Source organism: Felis catus, chromosome A3, assembly GCF_018350175.1.
Source record: "Felis catus isolate Fca126 chromosome A3, F.catus_Fca126_mat1.0, whole genome shotgun sequence".
Taxonomy (NCBI): Eukaryota; Metazoa; Chordata; class Mammalia; order Carnivora; family Felidae; genus Felis; species Felis catus.
In genome coordinates, this window is record NC_058370.1 from 104,408,765 (window position 1) to 104,436,281 (window position 27,517).

A 27,517-nucleotide genomic window follows, 5' to 3' on the forward strand; every position below is an offset into this window, starting at 1 on the left:
TGTCAATTTTAGCAATAACTTTACAGAATTTGAACTCTTCTTTGCAGTTTTTGCTTCTTTTGTATTTCATTGCCTTATGTACACTGGGGGACTAACTTCTTGCAGAAGCATTTTACAAGAGATTGAATTGTAGGAAGAGTATAATATACGGGGCTGGAGATCTTGAAGGAAACTGAGGCTGTGTATCTGGGCTATTATTAGCATTGTCAGTCTTAGTGGCGTGGTGATGGGCTACCATAAAATGCTCCTGTGGGTCACATTTCTTAATAGGTCATTTGTAGCTGAAATTTCACTTGCTTTTCTGGTAAACCTGTCTCAGTAAGTATTTCACTTACTATAATTTATTACTAGTGCAAAGATCTGAGTCTGAATTTATTTTTTCAGTTCTTTCATTGTTTTAGAAATTAGTGCTATAATAGTTTTTTGTTAATCGTTTTTAAAGTTCTGTATGTACTTGATGTAAAAAAACAAATCACAGAGTTGCACAAACTAAAAAGCGTAAGAGCCCCCTCGAGGCCCTCTGCTCCACACAGTATAGCCTGTTCCCTGTTCCCTGTTTGGGATGTAGGAGTGGTGATGTTTGAGAGAGCTCTCTACAGCATGATCTCATCTAAGAAAATCTCATTTCAGGTTCTGAGCAACATTCATACAGTCAGAGCCACATGGCAACCTAAAAAGCCCAAAACATGGACTTTTTCTCCCCAGGTAAGGAATCTGCTCAGTGAATGGAGTGAAATGTGAACATCTTTTACCTGTTAAGTGATAGGCAGTTCCTTTCTAAGGCAAAGCTGTCCACACGTACCTCTGAGATAATGTGTTTATGTTAAGCACAGAATATATGAGGCCGGATTTGAATCTTTGGATTATCTCACGTTCTTTGGGGACTTGGTGAAAATTACTTTTGTTTCTGACTCATCAGAGTTACAATTCCTATGAATCATCCCATTCAGGGGATTGCAGGGTTCAATTCTAGGAAATGCCCCCTGATGAAAATGAAAACAAAAAGATAAATTTAGGAAGTGTTTTTAACAAATAAAATCAACTGTGTTAATGAGAGCTGTGGTTTGATCAGATAAAATCAAAGGTGACACCCAGGGCTGGTACATTATACCCGGGCACTGTTAAGACTGGAACAAGAAAAGACTGGAATAAGGTTAGGTGGTTTCAAACCACTGAATCCCTCTGACATAGATGTTAGTGAACATGGAGATATCTTTATGTTCTTGTTATAATATTGTCTATAGTTTATTTTGCTTTACCTTTTTTCTACCTCCAAAGTCTCATTACTTTAGTATTTACTTCCCATAACTAGTTGCCTTAGGGCACCGCATTCTAAAAATCCTTCATCAACCTTTCTCTTACTGCATCAAAAGATCTTCCAGCAAGAGGGGTTCAAGGAGAGGGCACAGGTTGTGGAAGAGGCCCAGCCATCTGGCTCGTGTGCTGTGTGTATCCACCCGTGGCTATAGCTCATCTCCTAAAAGTCCAGTTTGATTTTCTAAGTGTCCCACCGCTTGTATTTTGGTACAATGCTTCACAATTCTGGTGTTGCATGTGTACATGAAGCATTTAGGTACAACTTTCTAAAATTTTGGGGGTATAAAGATGAACTGTTTGGAAGGATAAATCATATGAAATTGTTCCTTTGTTGAATGAAATTAAGTATCTGTTAGGTGCCAGACATTCTTCCCAGGCATTTGGGAACTTACCTGTTAGTAGAGAAGAAACATATACAGACAAGTATAATAACAATAATCTGTGTTTATGGAGCTCTATCCATGTGCCAAGCACGGTGGTAGGTCCTCCTGGGCACTATCTCATTTAATCCTTAGAGTAACCCTGTGGAGGCGGGGATCCTGTTGATAACTACCACAGAGACAGAATGTAATGGTTATAGGGCTCCAAGTACTATGGAAACACAGAGGAGGGTGACATTAATTCTAGCCCTCAGGCTCAGGGAAGGTTTTGTAGAAGAGAAACTAGGCCTTCAGGGATGGAGAGGATTTTATAGGCAAGACAGAGGGATGTGGTTGTCCAGAGAGAAGGAAAGGAATGAGCAAACAAGGAAAATATGTAAGGCCCACCTCGGGAAAGTTGAGCAAATGTTTGCATGAAGTCTTCGATTTTAGTTCTGTTTACAAAGAACAATGATCTATATAAATATCTTATTATGTATGCAAATTATTTTTATAACACCTCTGAGGACCTGGGTAACAGTACTTGTTTCACAATAGCCTCTACTCTAAGCAAAGAGCAAGTGAAGGTAAAGGTTATTTCCCTTCAACACAACAATTACATTTTTTAAACTTGAAATCCTTGATGGGTCCAATCCATTTGGTTCTTGTTTCCTTTAAAAGACCATTATTGTGATGCAAATGTGTAAACTGTGTACAGATGAGTAAAGCTGAAACCTCCCTCCCATTTTAAATTTTTAGTAGTAACTTCGTTTTCTTCATTATTTCAGGTCACAGGCATCTTGCCATGCTTGCTTGATGGTGATTGTTTTATCAGATCCAATTCTTCATCTCCAGATCTTGGAATATTATTTGAACTTGGAATTTCTTATATTCGCAATGTATGTCAGTTGAAAGATAAAGCTTTCTAATGTTAAGAGAAGTTTTAAAAAAAGCATTTACAAGTAAAATAGTTGAGGTGTTTATGTGTAATAGAATTTTAATCTCTCAAGGAATGGCAATGGTGGTATATATATATATATATATATATATATATATATATATATATATGGTGTGTGTGTGTGTGTGTATATATATGGTATATATATATATGGTATATATATATATGGTATATATATATATATGGTGTGTATATATATATATGGTATATATATATATATGGTATGTATATATATATATGGTATATATATATATGGTGTGTATATATATATATATGGTATATATATATATATATGGTGTGTATATATATATATGGTGTATATATATATATATATATATATATGGTGTATATATATATATATATATATATACCGCTGCTTTTTCAGTAGCATTTACAATAAAACTGTATATATTTCTAGCCTGAGTAAATGTACTCCAGTGCTTTTAAGGAATCAAGGTTTGAAAAGGATGAGACTTTTCAGAAAGCGATAAGACATGTTCAGTGGCATTCCAGCAGTGTTTTACCTTGTCCTAGAGGGTCAGGGGTGGCACTTAACCTTGTGGCTGACAGTTCCCATTAAAGGACCTGCCAGAGTGGTAATTTTTATAAAGGGAACGACAGAACCTTGGATTATGTCACATAAACGATTGAACCAGTGGGTGTGGGTCTGTGATAGTAATTTACTTTTCTATTAAGTTTTTCATTTTAATTCTAGTGTAGTTCACATATAGTGTTATATTAGTTTCAGGTGTACAATACAGTGATTCAGCAGTTTCTGTACATTGTTCAGTGCTCATCACGATAAGCGTGCCCATAATTCCCTTCACTGATTTCATGTGATAGTAAATTAAATGTCTCCACACTCTAATAGTACCTTGGTAGGTATAGTATAGATACTAGGCCTCAAGGTAACTCGGAGAACCAGCTGTTACTATATTAATAATATTACACCACGCTTTCATTTCTTTAAGGCAAATTCATCCATATGTGTTGTGGGTGGGTAGGACAGGAGAGGGAAGCAGGGCCCCCAAGCAAGTCCCCAGTGGCCTTCAGCAGCTGACAGTGGAGGCAAAGTTCTAACCGATGATTACAAAATTAAAAATGACTGAATGTGTGCATTTCATCTCTCACTGAGACGAAGCTCAAATCCGGTGTAGTGTTGTGATTTAGATCATTCCGCAAAATATTTGTATCACTCAAGAAACAGTAGCAACACTTTCCACATCTTCAGGCTTTGGGGATTTTCAAAAGTGATTCGACAAGAGAGGATCTTTCCTTTATACAACTGCCTTTGCCATCTGGCCCACAAGGAAAATGGGACCCACCGTGTTTCACGTTATTTTCTTGGGAGGAATTGTTTATTTCTAAAAGTGAATGCTAATTTTGTTCCCTGTAAAGGACTTAGTATGTGCTTTTAAACTGGACTGGCTCAGACATTCAGTTTTGTATGCCTTTTTATTTCCTAGTCAACCGGTGAAAGAGGAGAGTTAAGTTGTGGCTGGGTGTTTCTTAAACTTTTTGATGCCAGTGGAATTCCTATTCCAGCAAAGTAAGTCGGCTGTATATTCCTTCCAAATGAGTAATTTTGTAGAAATTCATCGTTTAGAATCTGCATACCTTAGGTTTGCAGAGTGTACATTCTGTTAGCATTTCAAAAATTTGTGGGGAGAGGGCTTTTAATGTTGATTGTAATGTGCTTTGAAGTAGTGTATGAAAACAGCATGCGCAGGGTCAGGAAGAAAGGTCTCTTATAGAACAAGTATTTTAAAAGATGTTGAGGGGCTCCTGGCTCCGTGGATTAAGTGTCTGACTTCAGCTCAGGTCATGACCTCGCGGTTTGTGAGTTTGAGCCCCGCATCAGGCTCTTTGCTGTCCGTGCGGAGCCTGCTTTGGATCATTTATCTCCCCCTCTCTGCCCCTCCCCAACTCACTCTCTCTCAAAAGTAAATAAACATTAAAAAAATTGTAAAAAATAAAAACTAAAAGATTTTACTCTCTGCTGAAAATATTTTTTCAGTAATTTTCTATTAGCACATTTCACAGTGCTGAAACAGAACCTAATTCTCTCCAAAGAGTGGGAAAGCGAAGTCCAGGGTCCCCAGGGTATCTGTGACTCCACCTTTCTTCTTCTTCTTTTTTTTTTTTTTTAAGTTTATTTAGATATTTTGAGAGATAGTGCAAGTGGGGGAGGGGCAGAGAGAGAAGGAGAGAGAAAGAGAATCCCAAGCAGGCTTGGCACTGTCCATGCAGAGTCCAATGTGGGGCTCGAACTCACGAATCATGAAACATGATATGAGCTGCAGTCGGACGCTTACCTGACTCAGCCATCCAGGCACCCCCACCTTTATTCTAAAGGTGATACGTTGAAAGCGTAATGGCAATCACTATAAACGAATTCAAAACTTAAGACCAAAAGACAAAAAACAAAAAACCAAACATTTACAATATTATACATAACAAATTATTATCGCTAATATAAAAAGGGCTCTAAAAAATGAGTAGGAAAGACAATTCAAATTTTTAAATGGGCACAAAAGAATCTAAGTCTAGGATATAAATAAGAAATTCACAGAGGAGATACAAATTGGCAGTCATCAGGATGGTGATTAAGATCCAAGGCTTGGAATTGTAAAATTCAGGGCTCTCGTCCTGGCTCTGTCTGTGTAACTGTAAGCCAGGTTCCAGGCTCTTTAATGTGTGCAAACCTCAATTTCCTCTATCTTTAAAATGGGAGATTATAGGGGCGCCTGGGTGGCTCCGTCGGTTAAGCGTCGGACTTCGGCTCAGGTCATGATCTCACGGTCCAGGAGTTCAAGCCCTGCGTTGGGCTCTGTGTGGACAGCTCAGAGCCCGGAGCCTGCTTTGGATTCTGTGTCTCCCTTTCTCTCTAACCCTCCCCCGTTCATGCTCTGTCTCTCTGTGTCTCAAAAATAAATAAACCTTGGGGTGCCTGGGTGGCTCAGTCGGTTAAGCGTCGGACTTCGGCTCAGGTCATGATCTCGCGGTCCATGAGTTCGAGCCCCGCATCGGGCTCTATGCTGACAGCTCAGAGCCTGGAGCCTGGCTCAGATTCTGTGTCTCCCTCTTTCTCTGACCCTCCCCTGTTCATGCTCTCTCTCTCTCTCTCTCTCTCTGTCTCAAAAATAAATAAATGTTAAAAAAAAATTTTTTTAATAAATAAATAGTAAACCTTAAACAAAAATTTAAAAAAATAAAAAAAATAAAAAAAATAAAATGGGAGATTATAATAGTTCCTACGCCAGAGGGTTATTGTGAGGATTAAGTCAGATAATGCTCCCTGCCTTCTGTGGCTTCTACTTACATCCAGGGGTGGGCACGGCCTCTTTACCACAGGGCAGAGGTAAAAGTCCAGATTCCACTTCTCTGACATCACCCTAGTGGTAAGGGGAGGGGCACCCCCTCAGAGAATGTAAGAGCCCAGGCTTCTTGTGATTTAAAAAAAAAAAATGTCTTTAAGAATGTCAAAGGTTTTTAGTTGTACCTAGTTAGGAGAGAGAAGTGTGTCTATTCCATCTTTCTAAAGCGAAGTCACGGCTATTTTTCTAAATGAGGTAGAAGCCTATGTACTGATACAGAAACATTTTGCATATGTATCATTACATGGACAAAGCAAGTTGCAGAATAGTATGCGTGCTGCGGCTCCACTTTTATTCATGGAAAGCTGTGTTTGTGTGGATATGTGGGCGGGTTGCCTCGGAGGAACAGGACTAGGGAGGCAGTGCCATGGGATGAAAGAAGGCTTTTATCTTCTACTTTCTACACTTAGGTAGTATGCAACTTAAAGAGAAACGTGTCAGTTTAGAGCTTTACTGTGTATATATATATTTGTTTGCGTTTGCATAGAAAAACCTAGGACAAGGGCCTTACCAGACTAGAGGGGACAGGATAGGGAGGGATTCTTTTGTTTTTTTTACTTACCATTTCTATGCCGTGTAAACATTTGAAAAATAACATTCAAAAATATATCACTGATACATTCATTAGCAGAAGTCACTAAAGTGAAGACACTTTAACGGCATCAATTAATCTTTCTCATGTTAATGTGGGAAAATGTATTTTCTACAGTTCAAAGTTAAGAAAAAAGCTTGGGGCACCTGGGTGGCTCATTCAGTTAAGCGTCTGACTTTGTGATCTCACGGTTTGTGGGTTTGAGCTCTGCGTCAGGCTCTGCTGGATCCTGCTTCGGATTCTGTGTCTCCCTCTCTCTCTGCCTCTCCCTCACTCGTGCTCTTTCTCTCTCTCTGTCTCTCTCAAAAATAAGTAAACTTTTTTTTAAATTTGAAAACAAAAGAAACTTTATTTACTGAGATAATACTTCATAGAGGAATCAACAACTTTCATTCTCGTTTAGCAATGAGACAAATCAAATGTCTGTGAATTGATCTGCCCTAAAAAAATCTTTCACCATGAACTTCAGTGTTTTAAAATGGAAACACGTGGTTTGCTATTCTTTTGTAGAACGTATGAACTCTTCTTGAATGGTGGCACCCCTTATGAAAAAGGTGTTGAAGTGGACCCTTCGGTATCCAGAAAAGGTACAGCTCTTAGGCGTCGCTTTCTCTCCTTTCCTTGCAAAGTAAACAGAAGATGCATCAGCAAGGGGGGCTATATTCTAATAAGCGTAGCATTCTTCACTTGAGTTCACATTTTTAAGAATAAGTCATTTGAGGGGCACCTGGGTGGCGTGGTCGGTTAAGCGTCCGACTTCAGCCAGGTCACGATCTCGTGGTCCGTGAGTTCGAGCCCCGCATCAGGCTCTGGGCTGATGGCTCAGAGCCTGGAGCCTGTTTCCGATTCTGTGTCTCCCTCTCTCTCTGCCCCTCCCCCATTCATGCTCTGCCTCTCTCTGTCCCAAAAATAAATAAACGTTGAAAAAAAAATTTTTTTAAGAATAAGTCATTTGATAGTAAGATCCTAATCATTTTCCTAAGTGCTAATTTTCTTGGTGGCACATATGAGACTCTAATGTAGGAAATGAGAAAGCATGAGGACCCTTCGTTAATTCAGTGCCTTCTCATTGAACACTGGACTGATGCTGGTGACCGCCAACAGAATTCATAGAAGAGGCTAATTCGGAGGTTGCCTATCGCTAGGTTGAAAGACACAGATATTTCAAATTGTGGTCGTAACATGCCACGTCACCTTCCAAAAATATCGAGCGTTTTTTAAAAATATTCATTGACCGGGCACCGTGCTCGATGATGGTAAAATGGAGAGTAGGACAGATAGGGCCCTTGCCTCGTGGAGCTCAGCTCCTGACAGATTTGAAACTCCCCGTTTGCTTCTTAGACGTCTCTGTCCTTGTTTCACGACTCGGACCACACGGCATTGCCGCTGCCCTGACAGCACCACAGCCCCACCTTCTTGGCACAGGAAGGGGTTTGAGACCTGGGACGCAGTAGGTTCTACCTAGAGACAGTCATGCTTTTTAACTTTCCTTTTTCCCTTTGTAATCTGGCAGCGACGATGCTGTCCAAGCCCCCGATGGAGTGGCAGCTACAGACGCCAGTCAGGTGCCATTAGGGAGGTCGGTAGGCTTCAATGCCATGCTTTCTCTCTTCATCGGCTCAGTTAGGGTATGTGAGGGACTCCTGCTCTTCGTACAATTATTATTTATTACCCCAAATTTTTGTTTTAGTATAAAAGGTACTTTGTTTTATTATACTTACTGTCCCAAGCACTTAAAGCTTTGACATTTATTTTCTATTTTTTTTTTAAAGCACATGGGAATGTTTTCCATCAGATGATGATGATGAGAAGGCAGCCTCAACTCCTAGTAAAACTGAGATCTTCGAACAGAAGATCAAGAAACTTACTAAGGTTGGTCCCCACTTACCTGGCCAGTAACTTGAGGTCCTTCAGAATTTCTAGACCGTCTTGCTTTCAGCTTCTCCTCCTTCCTGGTCACCTTTCGTTGGTTATTTTTTCCCTCATTAATTTGTCTGCCAAGATCAGTAGGGAAATAGAATGGTAATAAATTCAAATCATCTCACTTTTTGTTTACTAGTAGCTCAAGTGAGACATTTGGTCAGAAATAGTATAGAAACTTGGCTAAATGGGGCTTGCCATCCTTGATCTTATCATTAGGGAACTTTTTTTTATGTCAGGTTAGCTGAGGTATGATTTATATGCCATAAAATTTGCCTTTTTTGGTTTCCAGTTCTTTGAATCTTGACCAGTGTATACTCTCATGTAACTACCACCACAACCAAGGTGGAGAATATTCCCATCTCTCTGAACAGCTCTCTCCTTTGTGGTCAGCTCCCTAGCCTCAGCCTCAGGCAGCCACTCATCTGTTTTTTTTTCCCGGGAGTTTTGCCTTTTCCAGAATGTCATACAAATGGAGTCACACAGTGTGTAACCTTCTGAGTCTGGCTTCCTTCACCCAGCATAGTGCATTTGAGGGTGTCATCCATATTATTAGAAGTTTGTATCAGAGGTTTGTTTTTTTGTTCTAAATAGTGTATTCCATTTGATAGATATACCGCAATGCATTTATCCAATCACTAATTGACAGATATCTGGGTTGTTTCTAAGTTTGGGCATTTATGAATAAAGCTGCTCTAAATATTTGCAGATGAGGCTTTTGTGTGTGGACATAAACTATTTCTCAGCGGTATAAATACCTAGGTGCAGGATTCCTGGGTGTCTTTTTAATTTTACAAGAAACTTCCAAACTCTTCCAAAATGACTATAGCATTTTACACTCTCTGCAGCAATGTACAAAAGTTCCAATTACTCGGAGCGCCTGGGTGGCGCAGTCGGTTAAGCGTCCGACTTCGGCTCAGGTCACGATCTCGCGGTCTGTGAGTTCGAGCCCTGCGTCAGGCTCTGGGCTGATGGCTCAGAGCCTGGAACCTGTTTCCGATTCTGTGTCTCCCTCTCTCTCTGCCCCTCCCCTGTTCATGCTCTGTCTCTCTCTGTCCCAAGAATAAATAAACGTTGAAAAAAAAAAATTAAAAAAAAAGTTCCAATTACTCATATTCTTGGTATTAATCAATTTTTTTCATTTTGGCCATTTTAATAAGTAATGGGATCTCATAGTGGTTTTAATTTGCATTTTCTTTAGGTAGGCTTTTTAAATTTGTTTTATTTTTTAGTTAATTTTCTTTCATTGACTTATAGAGCCCTTTTTAGATTTTTTTTTTATTCCAGTAATTAACTTACAGTGTTGTATTACTTTCAGGTATACAATACAGTGATTCAGCACTTCCATACATTAATTACTCAGTGCTCATCACAAGTGTACTCTCAATCCTTTTCACTTATTTCAGGGAGCTTTTATACTAGTAGGTTCCCAGATCTATCACCTTCTAACTCAGTAACCTCTTGGACAAGTCATTTAACCATCTCTCTCAGGATCCCCATATCTACATCTTTTCAATGGGCATAATAGTATCAACTCCATAAAGCTATAATGAGGTTTAATGAAAAAAAAGTAAATAAAACAGATTGTTTTCATAATATATGGCACATAGTAAAACACAGTAAGTGTTAACTATAATTATTTACTGTTATTATCTTACAGATAGGTAAATGCAAATATAATGCCAGGTACATGGTATTGTGTTATAAAATTTGTTCAAATAAAAATGTGCTATGTAGCTGGTAAGATCAGAGCGGGGGTTGAAATAGGCTTTGAAGGACTGGAGAGGTGCACATGTGAAGATAGGCAGCGGTGGAGAAAGGGAACTTAACACAGAGGGCACAGGGTACACCAGAGGGCTGGAAGGGAACAGCGAGGCCTGGGAAGAGAAGCTGGTAAAGTTGACCTGCCCCACCATGACTTGCCTCTTACTTGCTGATTATCAAGAAACAGAGTGATAGATGAAAAGTTGGCATAGCCTTCTGAATTGTTGTTTTCTCATTCTGGATCATGCCCTTAGTTTAAATATTCCATGTTCTTATATCTGATACTGAAATGTGTTTAAATTTTTTTTTAACATTTATTCATTTTTGAGACAGAGAGAGACAGAGCATGAACAGGGGAGGATCAGAGAGAGAGGGAGACACAGAATCTGAAACAGGCTCCAGGCTCTGAATTGTCAGCACAGAGCCCGATGCAGGGCTCGAACCCACAGACTGCAAGATCATGATCTGGGCCGAAGTCGGACGCTTAACCGACGGAGCCACCCAGGCGCCCCTGAAATGTGTTTTATAATTCTACTGTTAACAGTTAAATCTTTCAATAACCATTAATAATGTGTTCGTGGACATTATTCATTCTCTTGATTTTTTTCCCCCCCCTGGATGTTTATGGAGCCTGTAGATTCCCTTTTTTGGTCAATCTTTCCTTGGAAAATTGCTATTTTTCAAGATTAAAAAAAAAAAAAAAGCACAGTAGCAGTCTTTGTAAAAGAAAAGCCAAAATCCTGTTGGGCTTCATTCTTCCTGCTTCTTCAGCCTTCCTCTTCTCATCTCATTGGTAAGCCTCCAACAGTCCCCAAGCACTCCCAAGCATATCTTTCAACTACAGCTCTTAATAGTGTTGCTTTGGCCCCAAATACGGGTTCCAAGATACTTTTTACAATCTAGAGATCAGATCTGACTGGGCGGTGCGGAGGTCAGGTAAGCAGGCCCATGCTTCCAAAGCAATGAGCGTTCTTCATTTGCTGGTTCTCAAAGAAGGGTCCTGAGTCCTTGCCCTCCAGGCCCCAGGAGCTAAGATGCTTGTTTGATTTCAGCACCCAGTAGGAGCTTAAAACATGTTTGCTAAAGAATTTCAAAGTAGAAATCTTCCTGCTAGTATAAAAGTGTACTTCTCGGGAGCTCTGCTCTGCCTCCCACTGTTCCCAGCCTCCCCCACCCTTGACTGCGCGTGTGCTCTTCTCTTCTCCCAGAGCTCAAGAGAGGGACCTGAGCACCGTCTTGAATTGCCACTCCACTCCGCATGATCCGGAAATAAGTGTGCCCAGTAGTGTCAAGTGTGGGCTGGTGCAGCCTAGGCTCAGCCGATTCTCGTAGAGACCGGGCCATGGGCACAGAGAATCCAGAGGTCCCCACCGGGCTGTGTGTCAGCTGTGCTGGGGGTCTGTGGTGAGAGACTGGGAACCAGCATAGGAGCTTTGGGGCATTTCTGCTCTGAGCCTGCACAGAGGTGGAGACTGAGGCGGGACCGATCCATCTCAGTCCCCTTTCCTCCCCTGACCGCCATCTTCAGTGGATGGGAGAGGAAGCAAGTAACGGTGCCAACAGCCCTCCTCCTCTCCTTCAAAAGTACATTCCACCTCTGTCCCCACCCCCTTGGTGCTTAAAGAACTCCACCTTTGTTTAGCCAGACTCCCCTGCTGAAAGGAGAAAAGACCGAAGCTTTTAACAGTATGCCTAGGGACATACTACAGAGCACACAGACCCAAGGTTGGGAAGCCCAGTGAGAGTTTGCCTTCCTGCCCAGTTTTACCCAGTGCCCTTGCGAGTCGGCTTCCTACTGCCCTCTCACCAGCCAGCAAGCAGTCTTACGTGTGTGTACCTTTGGATGTCAGCAGAAATGCAAATTAATCAATGTAGACGCATCTCTTTTACCAAAGAGCCCCAGAATCCTGCCCATGGGACTCCTTTTGTGGGGACAGTTGTAATCATCGTGACCCTCTCGGCATGAGATGAAAGAGGGAGCAAATAGATCCTTCAGTTTCACCAAGTCTCGCCATTCTAATTTTGGAGCTGTTTTTCGATGGACTTTAACCTGATGTGATTTAGGCAAAGGCCCCGATGAGGGAAAGCCCTGAATTTAGACCCAGACCCCCAGTGCGTGAGTTCAGGATGCCCAGAAATACCCGTCTGTGGAAGTAGGCTAGGTGCATGTGTATAAATTTGCTGGAAACTTGTCTGTCTGTGCCTTTTTGATGTATCCCATCTTTTTTTCTCCTTTACTCCCATTGTACTGTTTCTAAAAATAAATGAGATGATAGTGCTACCAGCCTGGGCCCCATTATTACGTGCATCGCCCTTCTGCCATCAGAGTTTGCTGGCGGACGGGTGAGATGAGACAGAAGTACGTTTTCACTTCTATAGCTTAGCCAACCTTAGTAGCTCAGAGCTTCCTGCTTGTCTTGGGCTTGGGAAAAGCAGAGGATTTTCCTAAAGAGGACTAATAAAGTGCAGCAGTGCTGCCTCGTGTTGTGGGGAGGTGCCAGAAGGAAAGGAGTGCCCACACTGTGGGAGGAACGGAGGCCTCGACAGCAGGCTGGAAGTGATGCCAGCCAGACAGAGCAGGCGGCTCCGTGAGAGGAGCAGGAAAAATGGAAGGAAGGTTCCACCCCTTCCTCTAGCAAAATCAATGGCTGTTCTTCGGCATGAGACATGGTTTGGGCACGCAGCTGAGACACTGCCCAGATGGGCCACAGAGCAGAGGGCAGGATGCGGAACAACCCTTAGGAATCACAGCCACGGGGCGCCTGGGTGGCGCAGTCGGTTAAGCGTCCGACTTCAGCCAGGTCACGATCTCGCGGTCCGTGAGTTCGAGCCCCGCGTCGGGCTCTGGGCTGATGGCTCAGAGCCTGGAGCCTGTTTCCGATTCTGTGTCTCCCTCTCTCTCTGCCCCTGCCCCGTTCATGCTCTGTCTCTCTCTGTCCCAAAAATAAATAAAAACGCTGAAAAAAAAAATTTTTTTTAAAAAAAGGAATCACAGCCGAACACTGAGAAGGCATGTGGTGCCTTTGTGGCCAGTCTTTGCAATCCAGGTCAGACAGTAAGACGAGGATTGTAGCGGGGTCGGAAAGCAACAGTTTCTATAGACCAAATGCTGTCTGTGAATGTAAGAGAACCTGTCTTACATTTTTGCCTGTTTCTAGAAATTCAGGGGTTAGGAAGTGGCCAAGGATATTTGTTCAATTCCATGCAGCTACCCCTGGGGAATCCGTTGCTCCAGCACCACCGTAAGGGTTACATTCATTCTGTTCTCTTCCGACAGGCCGGAAGCCCGAGTGTTACCTCTGGGATTGATGGCCCTTCCTTCTAAAAGACTTACTCTAGAAACTAAAAGAACTAATTTACAAAAGTTGAAATCTCTTTTTTGACTCTGGGTGGTTCTTCTTAGCCCAAAAATATTTTCCTCCTTGAGAGAGGACATTGTTTGCAAGGTTTTCAAGATTTCCTATGCGGTCATTCTTTATGCTTAGTGACAGAGTTCGTGTATTTCTAAAAATAACATTTAGAACACGTATATTTAGAATGGCTCAAAACATTTTCTTGAATATCTTCTAAGGTTAGCTTTGTACTCAGTATATTCCCAGTGAGCATTTAGTGTATGTCATGCATCAGGATTATAAAGTACTCACTTGTCGTGTTTCCAGATTATTATTTTGAAATAATATTGAAATTTTGTTTCTATTTTTTTAAGTATTTTCTTCTTTTTGGTGCTATTGTATATGGAATTGGTTTTACTTTTCAAATTGTTCGCTGTTAGTGTGTGGAAACATGACTAATTGATGTATGCTGAATTTATATCCAATAACTTTGCTGAATCTGTTTATTCAAACAGTGTTTTGTGGAATCTTTAAGGTTTTCTACATATAAGACCATGTTGTCTGTGAACAGAGATAATTTGACTTCTTCCTTTCCAATTTGGATAACTTTTATTTCTTTTTCTTGCCGGGGGCTCTAGCTAGGACTTCCACTATTGTATTGAATAAAAGTGGTGAAAGCAGGCATCCTTGTCTTGTTCCTGATCTTAGAGAAAAAGTTTTTGGTCTTTCACCATTGAATATGATGTTAACTGTGGGATTTTCATATATGGCCTTTATTATGTGGAAGTAGTTTTCTTCTATTCCTAGAATCGTTGAGTGTTTTTATTACGAAAAGGTATTGAATTTTGTCAAATTCTTTTTCAGCATCAAATGAGAAGATCATATGGGTTTTTTCCTTCATTCTGTTAATGTGTAGTGTATTACATTGACTGACTTTTTAATGTTGACCCACCCTTGCATCCCAGGAATAAACCCCACTTGTTCATAGTGTATAAACCTTTCAGCATGCTGTTGAATCCTGTTCGCTAGTTTTTTGTTGAGGATTTTTGCATCAATATTTATCAGGGATTTTCGTCTCTAGTTTTCTCATGTATCTTTGGCTTTGGTATCTGAATAACACTGGCTTCGGATCATGAGTGTGGAAGTATTCCTTCCTTTTCAATTTTTTGGAAGACTTTGAAAAGGATAGGTATTGATTTTTTAACTATTTGATAAAATTTACCAGTGAAGCCATCTGGTCCTGGGGGGGGGTCCTTGATTATTGATTCAATCTCAGATTTTCTATTTATTCCTCATTCAGCCCTGGTAGGCTTTGTGTTTCTAGGAATTTGTCCATTTCATCTAGATTATCCGACTTGTGGATATACAATTACTCATAGTACTGTCTTATAATCCTTTTTTTATTTTTATAAAATCAGTAGTAAGATCTCTGTTCATTTCTGATTTTGTGACTTGAGTCTTTTCTTTTTTTCTTAGTCCTCTAGCTAAAGGTTTGTCAATTTTGTTGATCTTTGCAAAGAACCAACTCTTGCTTCATTGACTTTTGTTATTTTCTCTTCTCTTTTTTGTTCATCCCTGCTCTAATCTTTATTATTTCTTTTCTGTTGCTACCTTTGGGTTTGATTTATTTCTCTTTTCTAATTCTTTAAGGTTTAAAGGTAGGTGGTTGATTTAAGATCTTTCTTCTTAATTAATGGAAGCATTTATAGCTGTATATTTTCCCTCTTAGCTTGGCACTCTTTCCACTGCATCTCATGAGTTTGGGTATGATGTGCTTTCATTTTATTTGTCTCAAGGTATTTTCTAACTTTCCTTGTGAGTTCTTCTTTGAGCCAGTGATTGCTTAAGAGTGTGATGGTTAATCTCCACATATTTGCGAATTTTCTAGTTTTCCTTCTGCTATTTCTAGTTTCATTCCATTGTGATAAAAAAAAAGGTGCTTTATATGATTTCAGTCTTTTAAATTATTAAGATTCATAAGTACCCTAACATAAGATCTGTCCTGGAGAATGTCCCATGTACTTTTGAGAAAAATATGTACTCTGTATTACTGAGCAGGGGATTCTATATGTGTCTTCATTACAGTTGGTCTACAGTGTTAAGTCTTCTATTTTTGTATTGATCCTTTGGTTGTTTTATTCTTTATTGAAAGTGGTGTATTAAAGTCTCCTACTGTGGTTATAGATCTATTTCTCTCTTCAATTTTGTTGATGTTTGCTTTGTATGTTTAGGAGCTCTAATGTTTGTTGCATATGTTTATAATTGTTATATCTTCTTGATGCATTGACCCTTTTATCATTCTTTAATATCCTTCTTTGTCTCTTTTAAGTTTTTTCGGCTTAAAGTCTATTTTTTCTGATATTAATATAACCACCCCTGCTCTCCTTTGTTAAATATTGGCATGGAGTATCTTTGTCTATCCTTTTCACTTTCAACCTCTGAGCATCCATAGATCTAAAGTGAGTCTCGTATAGATAGAATATAGTTAGATCCTGTTTTTCTATTCATTCTGCCAATCTGTGTCTTTTTATTAGGGAGTTTAATCCATTTATATTTAAAGTAATCACTGATAGGGAAGGACTTAGTATTGCCATTTTGTTATTTGTTTTTGTTTTTTTTACATCCTCTGGGGGTGTGGGGGTTGTCCCTCATTTTCTCCTTTAAGACCTTCCCTTTGTGTTTGATTGATTTTTTTTATAGTGACACATTTTGATTACCTTTTCATTTCCTTTGTGTATATTCTATAGATTTTTTTTCTTTGTGGTTACCATGAAGATTACATATTACATGTTTAAAGTTATAACAATCTATCTTAAACTGACACAAACGTAACATTAATATTTAAATTTTCTTCTGTTTTTGAGCCCTTACTATGGCGAGGCATTGCATTAAGCACATCACATTTGTCTCATGTTAATTCTTTGAGTAATCGGAAATGGAGGTATTACTATCTGAATTCTACAAGTGAGGAAACAAAAACACAAGGAGAATAATTAATTAACCCAAAGTCACATAGCTAGGAAGGCAAAGTCAGAATTCAGTCCAGATCTGTCACACCCTCCCACATTCCACCCAGCAACATGAACAGTTTGAGCTCATGTTTCCTTTTCATTCATCACATCAGCAGGGGTAGCCACATGGCTTTGTCAAAACTTGTAGCTGACTAGTCCCTTTCTTCCCAAAACACATAATTTATGACTTTTCTTTTTTATTTAACATTTAACATGGGCATATGTGCTAAAATGGAAATACAAGAGTGGCAAGACCAAGTTCAGGCTTGAAAGTGTAACATTAGTTTTCTGAAGTTTACCGTGGGCAACTTATAGTGGAAATTTTCTTGAAAATTGTTAACATCTTTTTTCCAATAATGAAGCAAATCTTAGAACTGTCCATTAAAGTAGTAAATACATATTTTAAAAACACCATAAGTTGGATGGTAGGGGTTTATTTAATGAATGCTTGTTTTTCTTCTTTAACAGCTTACTGCCAGAAACATTAATTGGAAGTATGTGTTCCATTCATTTGTTGATATTTTATCGCCAAATTCTTGGAGATGTACTCCTGAAAGACAGGATGAGCATGCAAAGTGCTGGTAAGAGGTCTTTGCAATTTCCTCATGTACTTTGAGTAAATGTGACCTATGCTTTGAGTAAATGTGACCTATGCCAACTTTTATCTTCTGCTTCTGAAGGTGCATTCAGAATTAAATGTTTAGAATAGCATCAATGTCAATAAATTACTTCACATGCAAAGCATTGTTCTCCACTGTGCACCTGTGTGTACCCTATGTTAGTTCAGTATATATTCTGTTCTTTACAATATGCATATTTTCACATTACAAATTCTGGAGATTTGATGTGCTTGCTTCGACAGCACATACACAAATTCTGGAGATTTGAGATACTAAAACTCAGATACAATCACATTTCCCCTCAATGTTTTGAATAATCTGTTTTTACCACATGTTTGATATGCACATCATCTTTTTGGGAAGAGACTGAAATCACCCAGAATAACTGGTTCTTAATGCACAATGTTTAAATATCAACAAACTAGTTAAAATTGAATATAGGAAAGAGGTATTCAGATGTTCTATTATTTATTCTTTTTTTTTTTCAACGTTTATTTATTTTTGGGACAGAGAGAGACAGAGCATGAACGGGGGAGGGACAGAGAGAGAGGGAGACACAGAATCGGAAACAGGCTCCAGGCTCCGAGCCATCAGCCCAGAGCCTGACGCGGGGCTCGAACTCACGGACTGCGAGATCGTGACCTGGCTGAAGTCGGACGCTTAACCGACTGTGCCACCCAGGCGCCCCTATTCTTTTATCTTCTTTGTAAGCTTGAAATTTTTTCCCAGTAAAATGTTAAAAAATAATTTTAAAAAATCAATGACTTGTCACATATGATTGAACTTATAAAGAGATATACATGTTATAAGAATTACCTCTAAAAAAAAGAGTTTAATTTTAATGAGTAGTCTTTGAACTCAGTAAATCAGTAAGCAGATATGTATTGAGTGGCCTCCTCTATGTCAGGCACTGTGCTGAGCCCAGTGATGGATGAGACAGGCACGAGCATCCGTCCCCTGGTGGACTGACGGACTTCAAACGCAAAATTACATGAATCATCCTTTTCGACCTTCTGAAATAAGTTTCTAAAGGAAGAAAGCCAGGGTGCCTGGGTGGCTCAGTTGGTTTAGCATCTGACTATTGATTTCGGCTCAGGTCACGATCCCAGGGTCACGGAATTGAGCCCCGCGTTGGGCTCCATGGTGAAAGTGGAGCTTGCTTTGGATTCTTTCTCTTTTTCCCTCTGCCCCCCTCCCCCCTACTCACACTCTCTCTCTAAAATAAAAAATAAAAATAAAGGAAGGAGGAAAGCCAACAAGAGCATACACTGGGAAGACCTGAGGGAAGTCTCTGGGTGAGTAATATTCAAGATAAGACCTGAGAGAGGAGTTAGAGGTGTGGGGCAGGTTGCATGTCTGGGCAGAGGGGCCAGCGTGTCTAAAGACCTGAGGCAAGACAATGCAAGTGTGTTGGAGGGATCGCAGTTGAAAGCCAGTGTGGCTGGAGCGGAGTGAGCAAAACGAAGGACCCTATGATAGCTTAGTTCTCATGGACAGGTGGAGTTCATGGTTAGACAGGAGGCCTTTCCCAGACACTTAGCTCCTGGATAGGTAGATAGAAATGGAACTCAAAATTAGGGAAGTCCCGCCATTTCTCAAGGAATAATTATAACTCCAGGGAAGGACAATTTAAGCTTTCTTGTCATCACTTGACTGTGAGTTTATTTCGATGACTTTAGCAAAACTTCTTGAATGATCTGACTTTTAGAGAGGATTGATATGACTTCTAAGAGAGGATAAAGCTCATTAGCTTTTCTGTTGGGAAGGAGGTTAGTCAGAACCGTTGTCATCATTTGAATCTGACCATCAGAGTAAAGCTAATAAGACCTAGAGGGAGGATTTCCCTTTACTGAGGACACAAGATTGTAGAATACATTGCCCAGGCCATTTCAAGAATGGCCTGGTGGACTGAAGTCAGGCCTAAGCAGCCTGATGCTTATTGGTTCCTGCTCAGCCTTCCAAGAGCAGGGTGCGTCCTAATTGGTTCCTTTTTTTCCCCCCAGGATAGTTAACATACAGTGTTATATTGTTTCAGGTATATGGTGTTGAGAGAGACAGAGACAGAGTGCGAGTGGGTTAGGGGCAGAGAGAGAGGGAGACACAGAATCCGAAGCAGGCTCCAGGCTTCAGGCTGTCAGCACAGAACCTGATGCAAGGCTCAAACTCATGGACCACAAGATCATGACCTGATCTGAAGTCAGACACTTAACCGACTGAGCCACCCAGACGCCCCAGGGATTCAACAATTCTATATGTTACTCAGTGCTCATCACATAAGTGTATTCTTAATCCCCTTCACCTATTTCACTCATACCCCCACCCATCTTTCCTCTGGTAATCATCCATTTGTTATCTATAGTTAAGAGTCTATTTCTTGGTGTGTCTTTTTTTTTTTTTTGTCTGTTTTGTTTCTTAAATTCCACATACGAATGAAATCATATGGTATTTGTCTTTCTCTCACTGATTTCACTTAGCATTATACCCTTAGGTCCATCCATGTTGTTGCAAATGGCAAGATTTCATTCTTTTTTATGGCTGAATAATATTCATATATACATATATGTATATATGTATATCTCTTCATTCACCTACCAATGGACAGTGGGCAGCTTTCATAATTTGACTATTGTGGATAATGCTATAATAAACATGGGGGCACATATCTTTTCAAATTGGTGTTTTTGGATTCTTTGGGTGAGTACTCACTAGTGTAATTGCTGGATCGTATGACAATTCCATTTTTAGTTTTTTGAAGAAATTCCACACTGTTTTCCACAGTGTCTGAACCAGTTTACATTCCCACCAACGATGCATGAGGGTTCCATTTTCTCCACGTCCTCCCCAGCACTTGTTGTTTCTTGTGTATTTGATTTTAGCCATTCTGACAGGTGTGAGGTGGTATCTTATTGTAGTTTTGATTTGCATTGCCCTGATGATTAGTTATATTGAACATCTCTTCATGTATCTGTTGGTCATTTGTATGTCCTCTATGGAGAAATGTCTGTTTGTCTTCCCATCATTGAGTTGGATTATTTGGTTTTTTGGTGTTGAGTTGTATAAATTCCCTAACTGGTTCCTTTCACCGTGCCACAGTTATATCATAAGAAGGAAAGAGAGGTCGGAAAAACAGCATAGAAAGAAGAACAAATTTTTCTGGCCTTCTTCTGTGCAAAGCCACTTCTGCCCTAAAAGCTCTGTCTACTTGGTACAAGACTCATTTCAGAACTCCCTGGCGTATGGATATAGCAGCAGATGGAGATTGAGCAGACAGCTCTGAGACCTCCTAGAGGTTAAAGTGTGCAGAATATGTTATCAACAAAGCATGTGGCACAATCATTTTCCTCTGAATGAATGTTTTTATGTCTATGGCAGTCAAATACATTGGATGAAATTTATGTAAAATCTTTTCTATTCTTTCATATTTCAGACCTAATTAGTAACACAGTGTTGGCCACCTTCCCCAAGCTCTTGGAGCAGCCTGACATGATGGACGCACTCAGGGTGGGTAGCACGGATCATGACGGAAACCCGATGGGTTCTAGAAGCAGTAAAACACACCATGTCAGTGAGTTCTGACCCCTGCTCTAGGGGTTTTTGTCCTGTTTGGACAATGTCTCTCGATCCCTGTCCATTTGTCTAGCTGACCTGGTCTCATCCTTCCTCAGTATGAATGCTGCTTCCCCAGGGCTGCCTTCCCTGTCCCAGCGAGCAGGTGGAGCACCTGCTGTATACACTATTGCACTCTCTTGCCTGTTGTTTGCTCCTTGACTTAAGATGGCCACTGATCATGTCCTGAGAGCAAAAATCCGAAATGATTTGTTAGATAAACTCTTCTGAGTTTTCAGAAGAGAATCAAGGCATGCATATCATTTTTATTTCAATTCAACATCTACTGCCTGCTATGTGAAATAGCAACCGGGTATGAGTTTGAACCACATGACATCTCGAATTTTCGGCCGTTTTTTGGCTTTCAAAAATGGCAGTTTCATAAGGTTTAATTTAACATATCAGAGATAACAAATATTAGGAGTCCCTTATGCCTACAAAGCAGTACTCAGATAACCCGGTAGGTGCCACTGACCATGTATAACCCAGTCCTTGAAGATTTAAAGAGGGCAGCAAAGAAGGACCAGGAATCTGTTCCAGAAGAGGTCCTTGGTGAGATAGACCTAATAGCTGGAGCCAAGGTGGATTTTGACATGCTGAGATGGGAGGAGAAGACATTACAGGTAGAAGGATCAGCATGAGCAAATGTCTTGAAGCATAAAGGGATAGAGAATATTCTATTTGTGATCCAGTTTGGCATGTAAAACGTGTCTGCCGAGGTTGGTCTGAGTCTCACACTGCCAGTGAAGAGCGTGTGTGGTAGGCAGCAGGTAATGTGTACAGGTTCTGCTGTAGGACAGCTCCTGACATGCAGGGTGGAAAAGTACATGTGCAGGAGAGAGGTGAGCTAAGCTGGGAGCTGATTCCTGTCAAAAAGGATAGAGGTCGTAAGGGCCTGACAGAGAAATGGAAGGAGGAAGCAGTCACCTCCAGAGATTTTTTTAGACTTGGAAGCTGATCTCATATGATGGTTTGTCTGGCTTTGGGGTGTCCACAGTAACAATGAAGTTTTCAGCAAAAAGACTTAGGAAAGTATTCATGGCCTGTGATTATCCGTAACTTCAGACAAGTTCATTTGGCACTATCATTAGATAACGCAGAATTTCTCTTTTTTCCCCCCACAAAGTCATCAGTGTCATACTATTTATTCATTATACAGAACACAGGGACATTGACTCATTCAGCAAATATTTTACGAGAGCTCACTGCAGCTGAGGCACTGTGCAAGGTGCTGGCATACTTCTCTAGGTGTGTAACAGTCACAGAATCCGGGCATTGGAGTGAGGATGGAACCTTAGGGCTGATCTAGTCTAAATTCTGCATTCCCTGATGAGCAGATAGCTCAGAGAAGCGCACTCAGGTCAGCCTTGGGCGTGTCCAGACAGGCCACAGGCTCAAGGAAAGGCATGTAGATAAGGTCGTTCGTACACATTGTTAAATGGGAAAAAAAAATTTGAGTCGTAGTAAGCGTATTTAAATATATATATTTACATGTATATATCTGCCTGTAAAAATATCTGCAAGAATAGACTCTAGAAAAGGAATATGATTACCTTTGGATCATGAGTTAAATAATAAAAATAAAAAAAGAGTGGTTTATTCTTACGCTCTTGAGCCTCGTCTCCATGGCACACCATACGACTTAGAATCAGCCAGGCTGTGCGGTGGTAGCTGACCCAGGTTTGTTTCTCACTCGTGGTACCTAGCCAGCACAGAGCAGTGGAAGACCCCGCTCCGTAGTCACCCAAGGGTGCAGGCTGTCGGAGGCTCCAGTTTCTTACAGCATCATCTGGAACAAGCAGCTTCCTGTGTTGCCGGTTGCACCTGCAGGAGAAGAGGGAATAGAGGATTGTCCTTGGCCTTTCCACCACCTTTGCCCTGAAGAGGCACGGGCCATCTCTGCTCATGTTTCATTGGCCAGCACCGATCACTCGGTGGTTAATGGCCCCACTTAACTTCAAGGGAGCTGGGAGATGGAGTCTTCTCCTTGCTCCAGAAGGAAGAAGTGGACCTTGGTATACAGTCGTGACCCTCCACACACCCCCGTTTGCTGTTTGCCACTGACTTACTATAAGTGAACCACCCTACTGCTTGCTGATGGCTCAGTGAAAACTGAGGGAGGACCTTGACACAACTAACAAACAACAGGCACATTTTTCCAGACAATAAGTGGAAAGCTGCTAAGTGGTAGTCATGTGAAACCAGATACCTTTTAAGGTTCACATTATGAAGGGTGTGAGACCTTTTAAGGTTCACATTATGAAGTGTGTGAGCCTCCTAGGGTCACCTTCTCTAAGTTTAGTTTGCTGTTGGTGTTTTAATAATAATGAGAACACCTGGCCTGTTTAGTAAAGCACCCTGGCTCTCTAAGGGTCCTCTTCAAACTCTCCAGGACCCACGGGTGCAGCATCGATGGGGTGGTGGACCACAATCTCATAAGGTGGTTCTTTCGTGGTAATAACTGGCCATTCATGGTAACAGGTCATGGTAAATATGACCATCCCAAGACCTGGCTCATTAGGGGCACAGCTTGTCGTCTCTTGGTAGGAAACTTCTCTTTCATTTCATGGAGAATCTCGTTCTTGGTCCCATATGTCATATCCATACCCCAGGGCCTCCCTACTGATAAAAGGGCTGATGCTTTCATGGAATCCATGAAATCGGGCACCAGCAGGAGAATACCTACAAACAGACACAGAACAGTGGCTGGGAGTAAGCAGTCACGAGAATGGGCACATCCCTCTTGCTCACTGTTTGCCCGGAACTAGCACTGAGAAAGTCTTCAGTTCCTATGTCTGTGGGACCAATTGAACTCTGGGTTTTTTACTTCTTTAAGGAAGCTTGTGTGATGCTTTGTGGACAGATTGGAGTATTTACTTGCAAAGCTGTACCTCATTTTTATCTCCCTCTGATCCCCGTCATCGTCATGGCAGACAGAATTGCCCAGAAGAATGGTATTTGGCAGAGCTTTCTATTTCCATTACTGTCTGAACTTAAAACCTTCATAGTATGTTATTGTTCAGGTGCTGTGTTTATGCATTTTGCAAGGATGTGTTAGTGTTTCACTGATTGCATTCTTAAATTAGTTTCGACTTGTAAGAACCATGGTGTTTCTGAGGTATCTTTCACCGCCTGGTCAGTCTGGCTCTGGGTCATTAGCAGTAGGTGCCTACGGATTCACTTCTTACACGTGTAGGGTCCGCGCAGCGTTTTTAACCCTGTCCATACGATTAATTACCATGAAGTTGTAGAAGTGGGGCAAAGGCTTGTGAATACTCAGATTAATATGATATTTTGATTTGCTTTTTAGAGTTCGTGGGCTGAGAAAGAAAGCACATTAAAGAGATCAGAGAAGGTAATGCCATTTTCCACGCTGAACTGAACATTTGCAGTGCTCACTGCTTGCTTACACATGCTAATAATGCCCGTCTTAGCCAGAGAAGCCAGAGTCATAATCCCTCTTAACCAGTTAAACTGTGTCATCCTGGTTGCAAAGACATGTTCCAAGAAGGGTTTGGGTGAGCAATTCCTGATGTGAAAAGCAACACTCGATCAAAACAATCATTTCAGACCGGTGAGTGTGTTATTTGAGGAGAAGTTTCTGAACAAAGTTGCCAGTTGGCTATCAGATTCCTCTTATTTAAAAAAATTCCTCTAGCTCTCAAAGTTTATATCACATAAGGAGAAGGGAAAAGAAGATTGGCCTAAGCTGTATAATACATTTAAAAACTGCATGGCTCATGCTTATATTACCATAGAGGCTTGGTGATTACCAAATAAAACTTGTATTTATCAGTGAATAATGGCTTCACTGCTCTAATCCAGGGTTGACAAACTTTTTCTGTAAAGAGCCACATAGTAAATATTTTTGGCTTTTCAGGCTGTAAGGTCTCTGTTACAATACCCAACTCTGCTATTGTAGCCCAAAGGCAGCTACAGACTACTGTAAACATCTGAGTGGGGCTGGGTTTCTATAAGACTTTATTTAGAAACAGAGGTAGTGGGCTGCATTTGGCTCATGGTCCATGGTTTCTGTACTTCAAGTCTAAAGAGTTAACTATCTGCAAGGAACATGGGAGAACAAAGTAAAAATCTTAAAAATTTTTCAAAACATAAACTGTGTTTTATACAATATATATGTGTAATATATATAATACATATACTGTATGTATGATATATACATATACATACACTGTATATGCGCACGCGCGTGTGTGTGTGTGTGTGTGTGTGTGTGTGTGTATATATATATATATATATATATATATAAATATATATATAAATATATATATATATTTATATATATATATAAATGGTATTGCATCCTTATTTGAGCAAAGACCATCTGACCAGTACCATCTACACTTGACCTCTGCTGAAACTGGCAGATTTAATGCTTTTCTAGGACAGCAGTAGACAAGGTGCTGGGCCTCAGGCCTGTAGAAATTGCCCTCACACATGGTTGCTTTGAGAACAGTATCTATGGGCAGATCTGCTGTGTATAGTATCTCCCCCTTCCGACTGCTGTGCTTCCCGAGAGCCCCACCCCAGCCTGCCAGTGTCAGGGTTGACTGGTTATGACTGCAGTACTCTTGTTATCTGGGGAGAGTCTGCACATTCTTCCTCCTTGGGTCTCCTTTCTCTGGATTTCATGCTGCCCTTCTTTTATAACAACTTAACTCTGTCTCTGATATGCTATAATCTAATTAAGTGGATACAGCTGCCTTCACGTTGTGTTTTAGTTGTGTTTACCTGGAACCACACCCTTACCACCAGAATTAGATTTCAGCACCCCAGTGTCCTTGATGGCATGTGTGGGGCACCCTCAGTGGGGCTTAGGAGACACCCTGGTCTCAAAGAGTCACCCACAGACTCTCAGGGAGAACAGCTTATCTCTCCTCCACGGTGAGTCTTGCTTGCTTCCATTTCAGAAAGTGCTGTTTCCCGACTGAGTAGCTGGTTCAGAGCCAATTATTTGCAGGCACAAATGGCACCCTCCGTCCCACCCCTTAGGTGGATTTTAGTCTACAGAGTTCATAGAATGTAACACTTAAAAAGTAATGATGTAGATCCACTCACAGTTATTTCTGATGGTGGTGTTTTCCCAGAGAGACAAAGAGTTCCTGAAGGCCATGTTTCTCCTGGTGTATCACAACTGCATGGTACCTCTTCTGCACTCCACACTCCTGCCCCCATACAGGTGGGCAGAAGAGGAGACAGAGGCTGCCCGGTGGAAGGTTATCACCGACTTCCTGAAGCAAAACCAGGATGGTGAGGGTGGTCTGCAAGCTCTGCTTTCGCCACATGGAGTCCACGAACCTTTTGACATTTCAGAGCAGACCTATGACTTCTTGGGTGAGTTAAGAAAGAACACAGCCTGACAGTGGTGGCCCTTGACCCTCAGCTTCCCACTGAATCGATGGACCCTCCTCGATGGATCCTCCTGAATAAAAGAACAGAACCAAAAGTGACCATTCCATTGTAACTTAGGCTCTATTCTTTTTTGTACGACCACATTCTATAAAAAAAAATACTTAACCTGAGAATTTGAATATGTGTGAATACAATAAAATACATTTCATAAAGAAATAACGTTATCGAAATTTAGAGAAATTTGTTTTCAAGAACCAAGTAACTTAAATTTAAGTTGACTATATCAATAAAAGCTAAGGCTAAGTTTACTATATCAATAAAAGTTGACTATATCTATAAAAGCAAGATTTTATCAAAAGCTAAATTTATGATCATTCAAGAAAGTGAAAATAGAAATAAACTATTGGGACTGCATCGAAATAAAAGGCTTCTGCACAGCAAAGGAAGCAACAAAACTAAAAGACAGCCTACTGAATGGGAGAAGATATTTACAAACGATATCCAATAAAGGCTTAGTATCCAAAACATATAAAGGACTGATGCAACTCAATACCCCCAAAATAAGTAATCCAATTTGAAAATGGGCAGAAGACATGAACAGTCATTTCTCCAAAGAGGACACACAGATGGCCAACAGACACTTGAAAAGATGCTCAGCATCACTGATCATAAGGGAAATACAAATCAAAACTGTGATAAAATATCACCTCACATCTGTCAGAATGGCTAAAATCAAAAACACAAGAAACAACAAGTGTGGGTGTAGATGTGGAGAAAAAGGAAGTCTCATGCACTGTTGGTGGGAATGCAAACTAGCACAGCCACTGTGAAAACAGTATGCATATTCCTCAAAAAATTAAAAACATAACTACCCTACGATCCAGTAATTCTCCTGTGGGTTCCCCTAAGAATACAAAAACACTAATTTGAAGGGATACATGCACCCCATGTTTATTGCAGCATTATTCACAATAACCAAACTATGGAAGCGCCCACGTGTCCATTGATGGATGAATGAATAAAGAAGATGTGGGTGGCACCTGGGTGTCTCAGTCATATAAGCATCTGACTTCAGCTCAGATCATGATCTCATGGTTCATGAGTTCAAGTCCCACGTCGGGCTCTGTGCTGACAGCTCAGAACTTGGAGCCTGCTATGGATTCTGTGTCTCCCTCTCTCTCTCCTCCCCTCCTTTGCTCATGCTGTGTCTCTCTCAAAAATAAATAAACACTTAAAAAAAGATACACACACACATATAGTAGAATATTATTCAGCCATAAAAAAGAAC

At 40.7% G+C, this 27,517-nt stretch overlaps 1 protein-coding gene across 5 annotated transcripts in view; it reads left to right on the top strand.

Moving 5' to 3' along the window:
• The window catches only part of NPHP1 (nephrocystin 1), a 63,117-nt gene extending 36,672 nt beyond the window's left edge, over positions 1–26,445 (top strand). For 3 of the 5 annotated variants that reach the window (XM_019827602.3, XM_019827603.3, XM_011281167.4), the window contains exons 12-20: positions 631–705; positions 2,465–2,575; positions 4,101–4,183; positions 7,114–7,190; positions 8,376–8,475; positions 17,099–17,211; positions 20,678–20,751; positions 24,167–24,211; positions 25,965–26,445. In XM_019827602.3, the coding sequence (XP_019683161.3) occupies positions 631–705; positions 2,465–2,575; positions 4,101–4,183; positions 7,114–7,190; positions 8,376–8,475; positions 17,099–17,211; positions 20,678–20,751; positions 24,167–24,211; positions 25,965–26,237 (951 nt within the window). In that variant the 3' untranslated portion in view covers positions 26,238–26,445. Of the gene's footprint in view, positions 1–630; positions 706–2,464; positions 2,576–4,100; positions 4,184–7,113; positions 7,191–8,375; positions 8,476–11,495; positions 12,572–17,098; positions 17,212–20,677; positions 20,752–24,166; positions 24,212–25,964 lie in introns of those variants that run through there. The other 2 variants (XM_019827604.3, XM_023251899.2) reach the window with 2 other exon arrangements.
• The last annotated feature ends 1,072 nt before the right edge of the window (positions 26,446–27,517 follow it).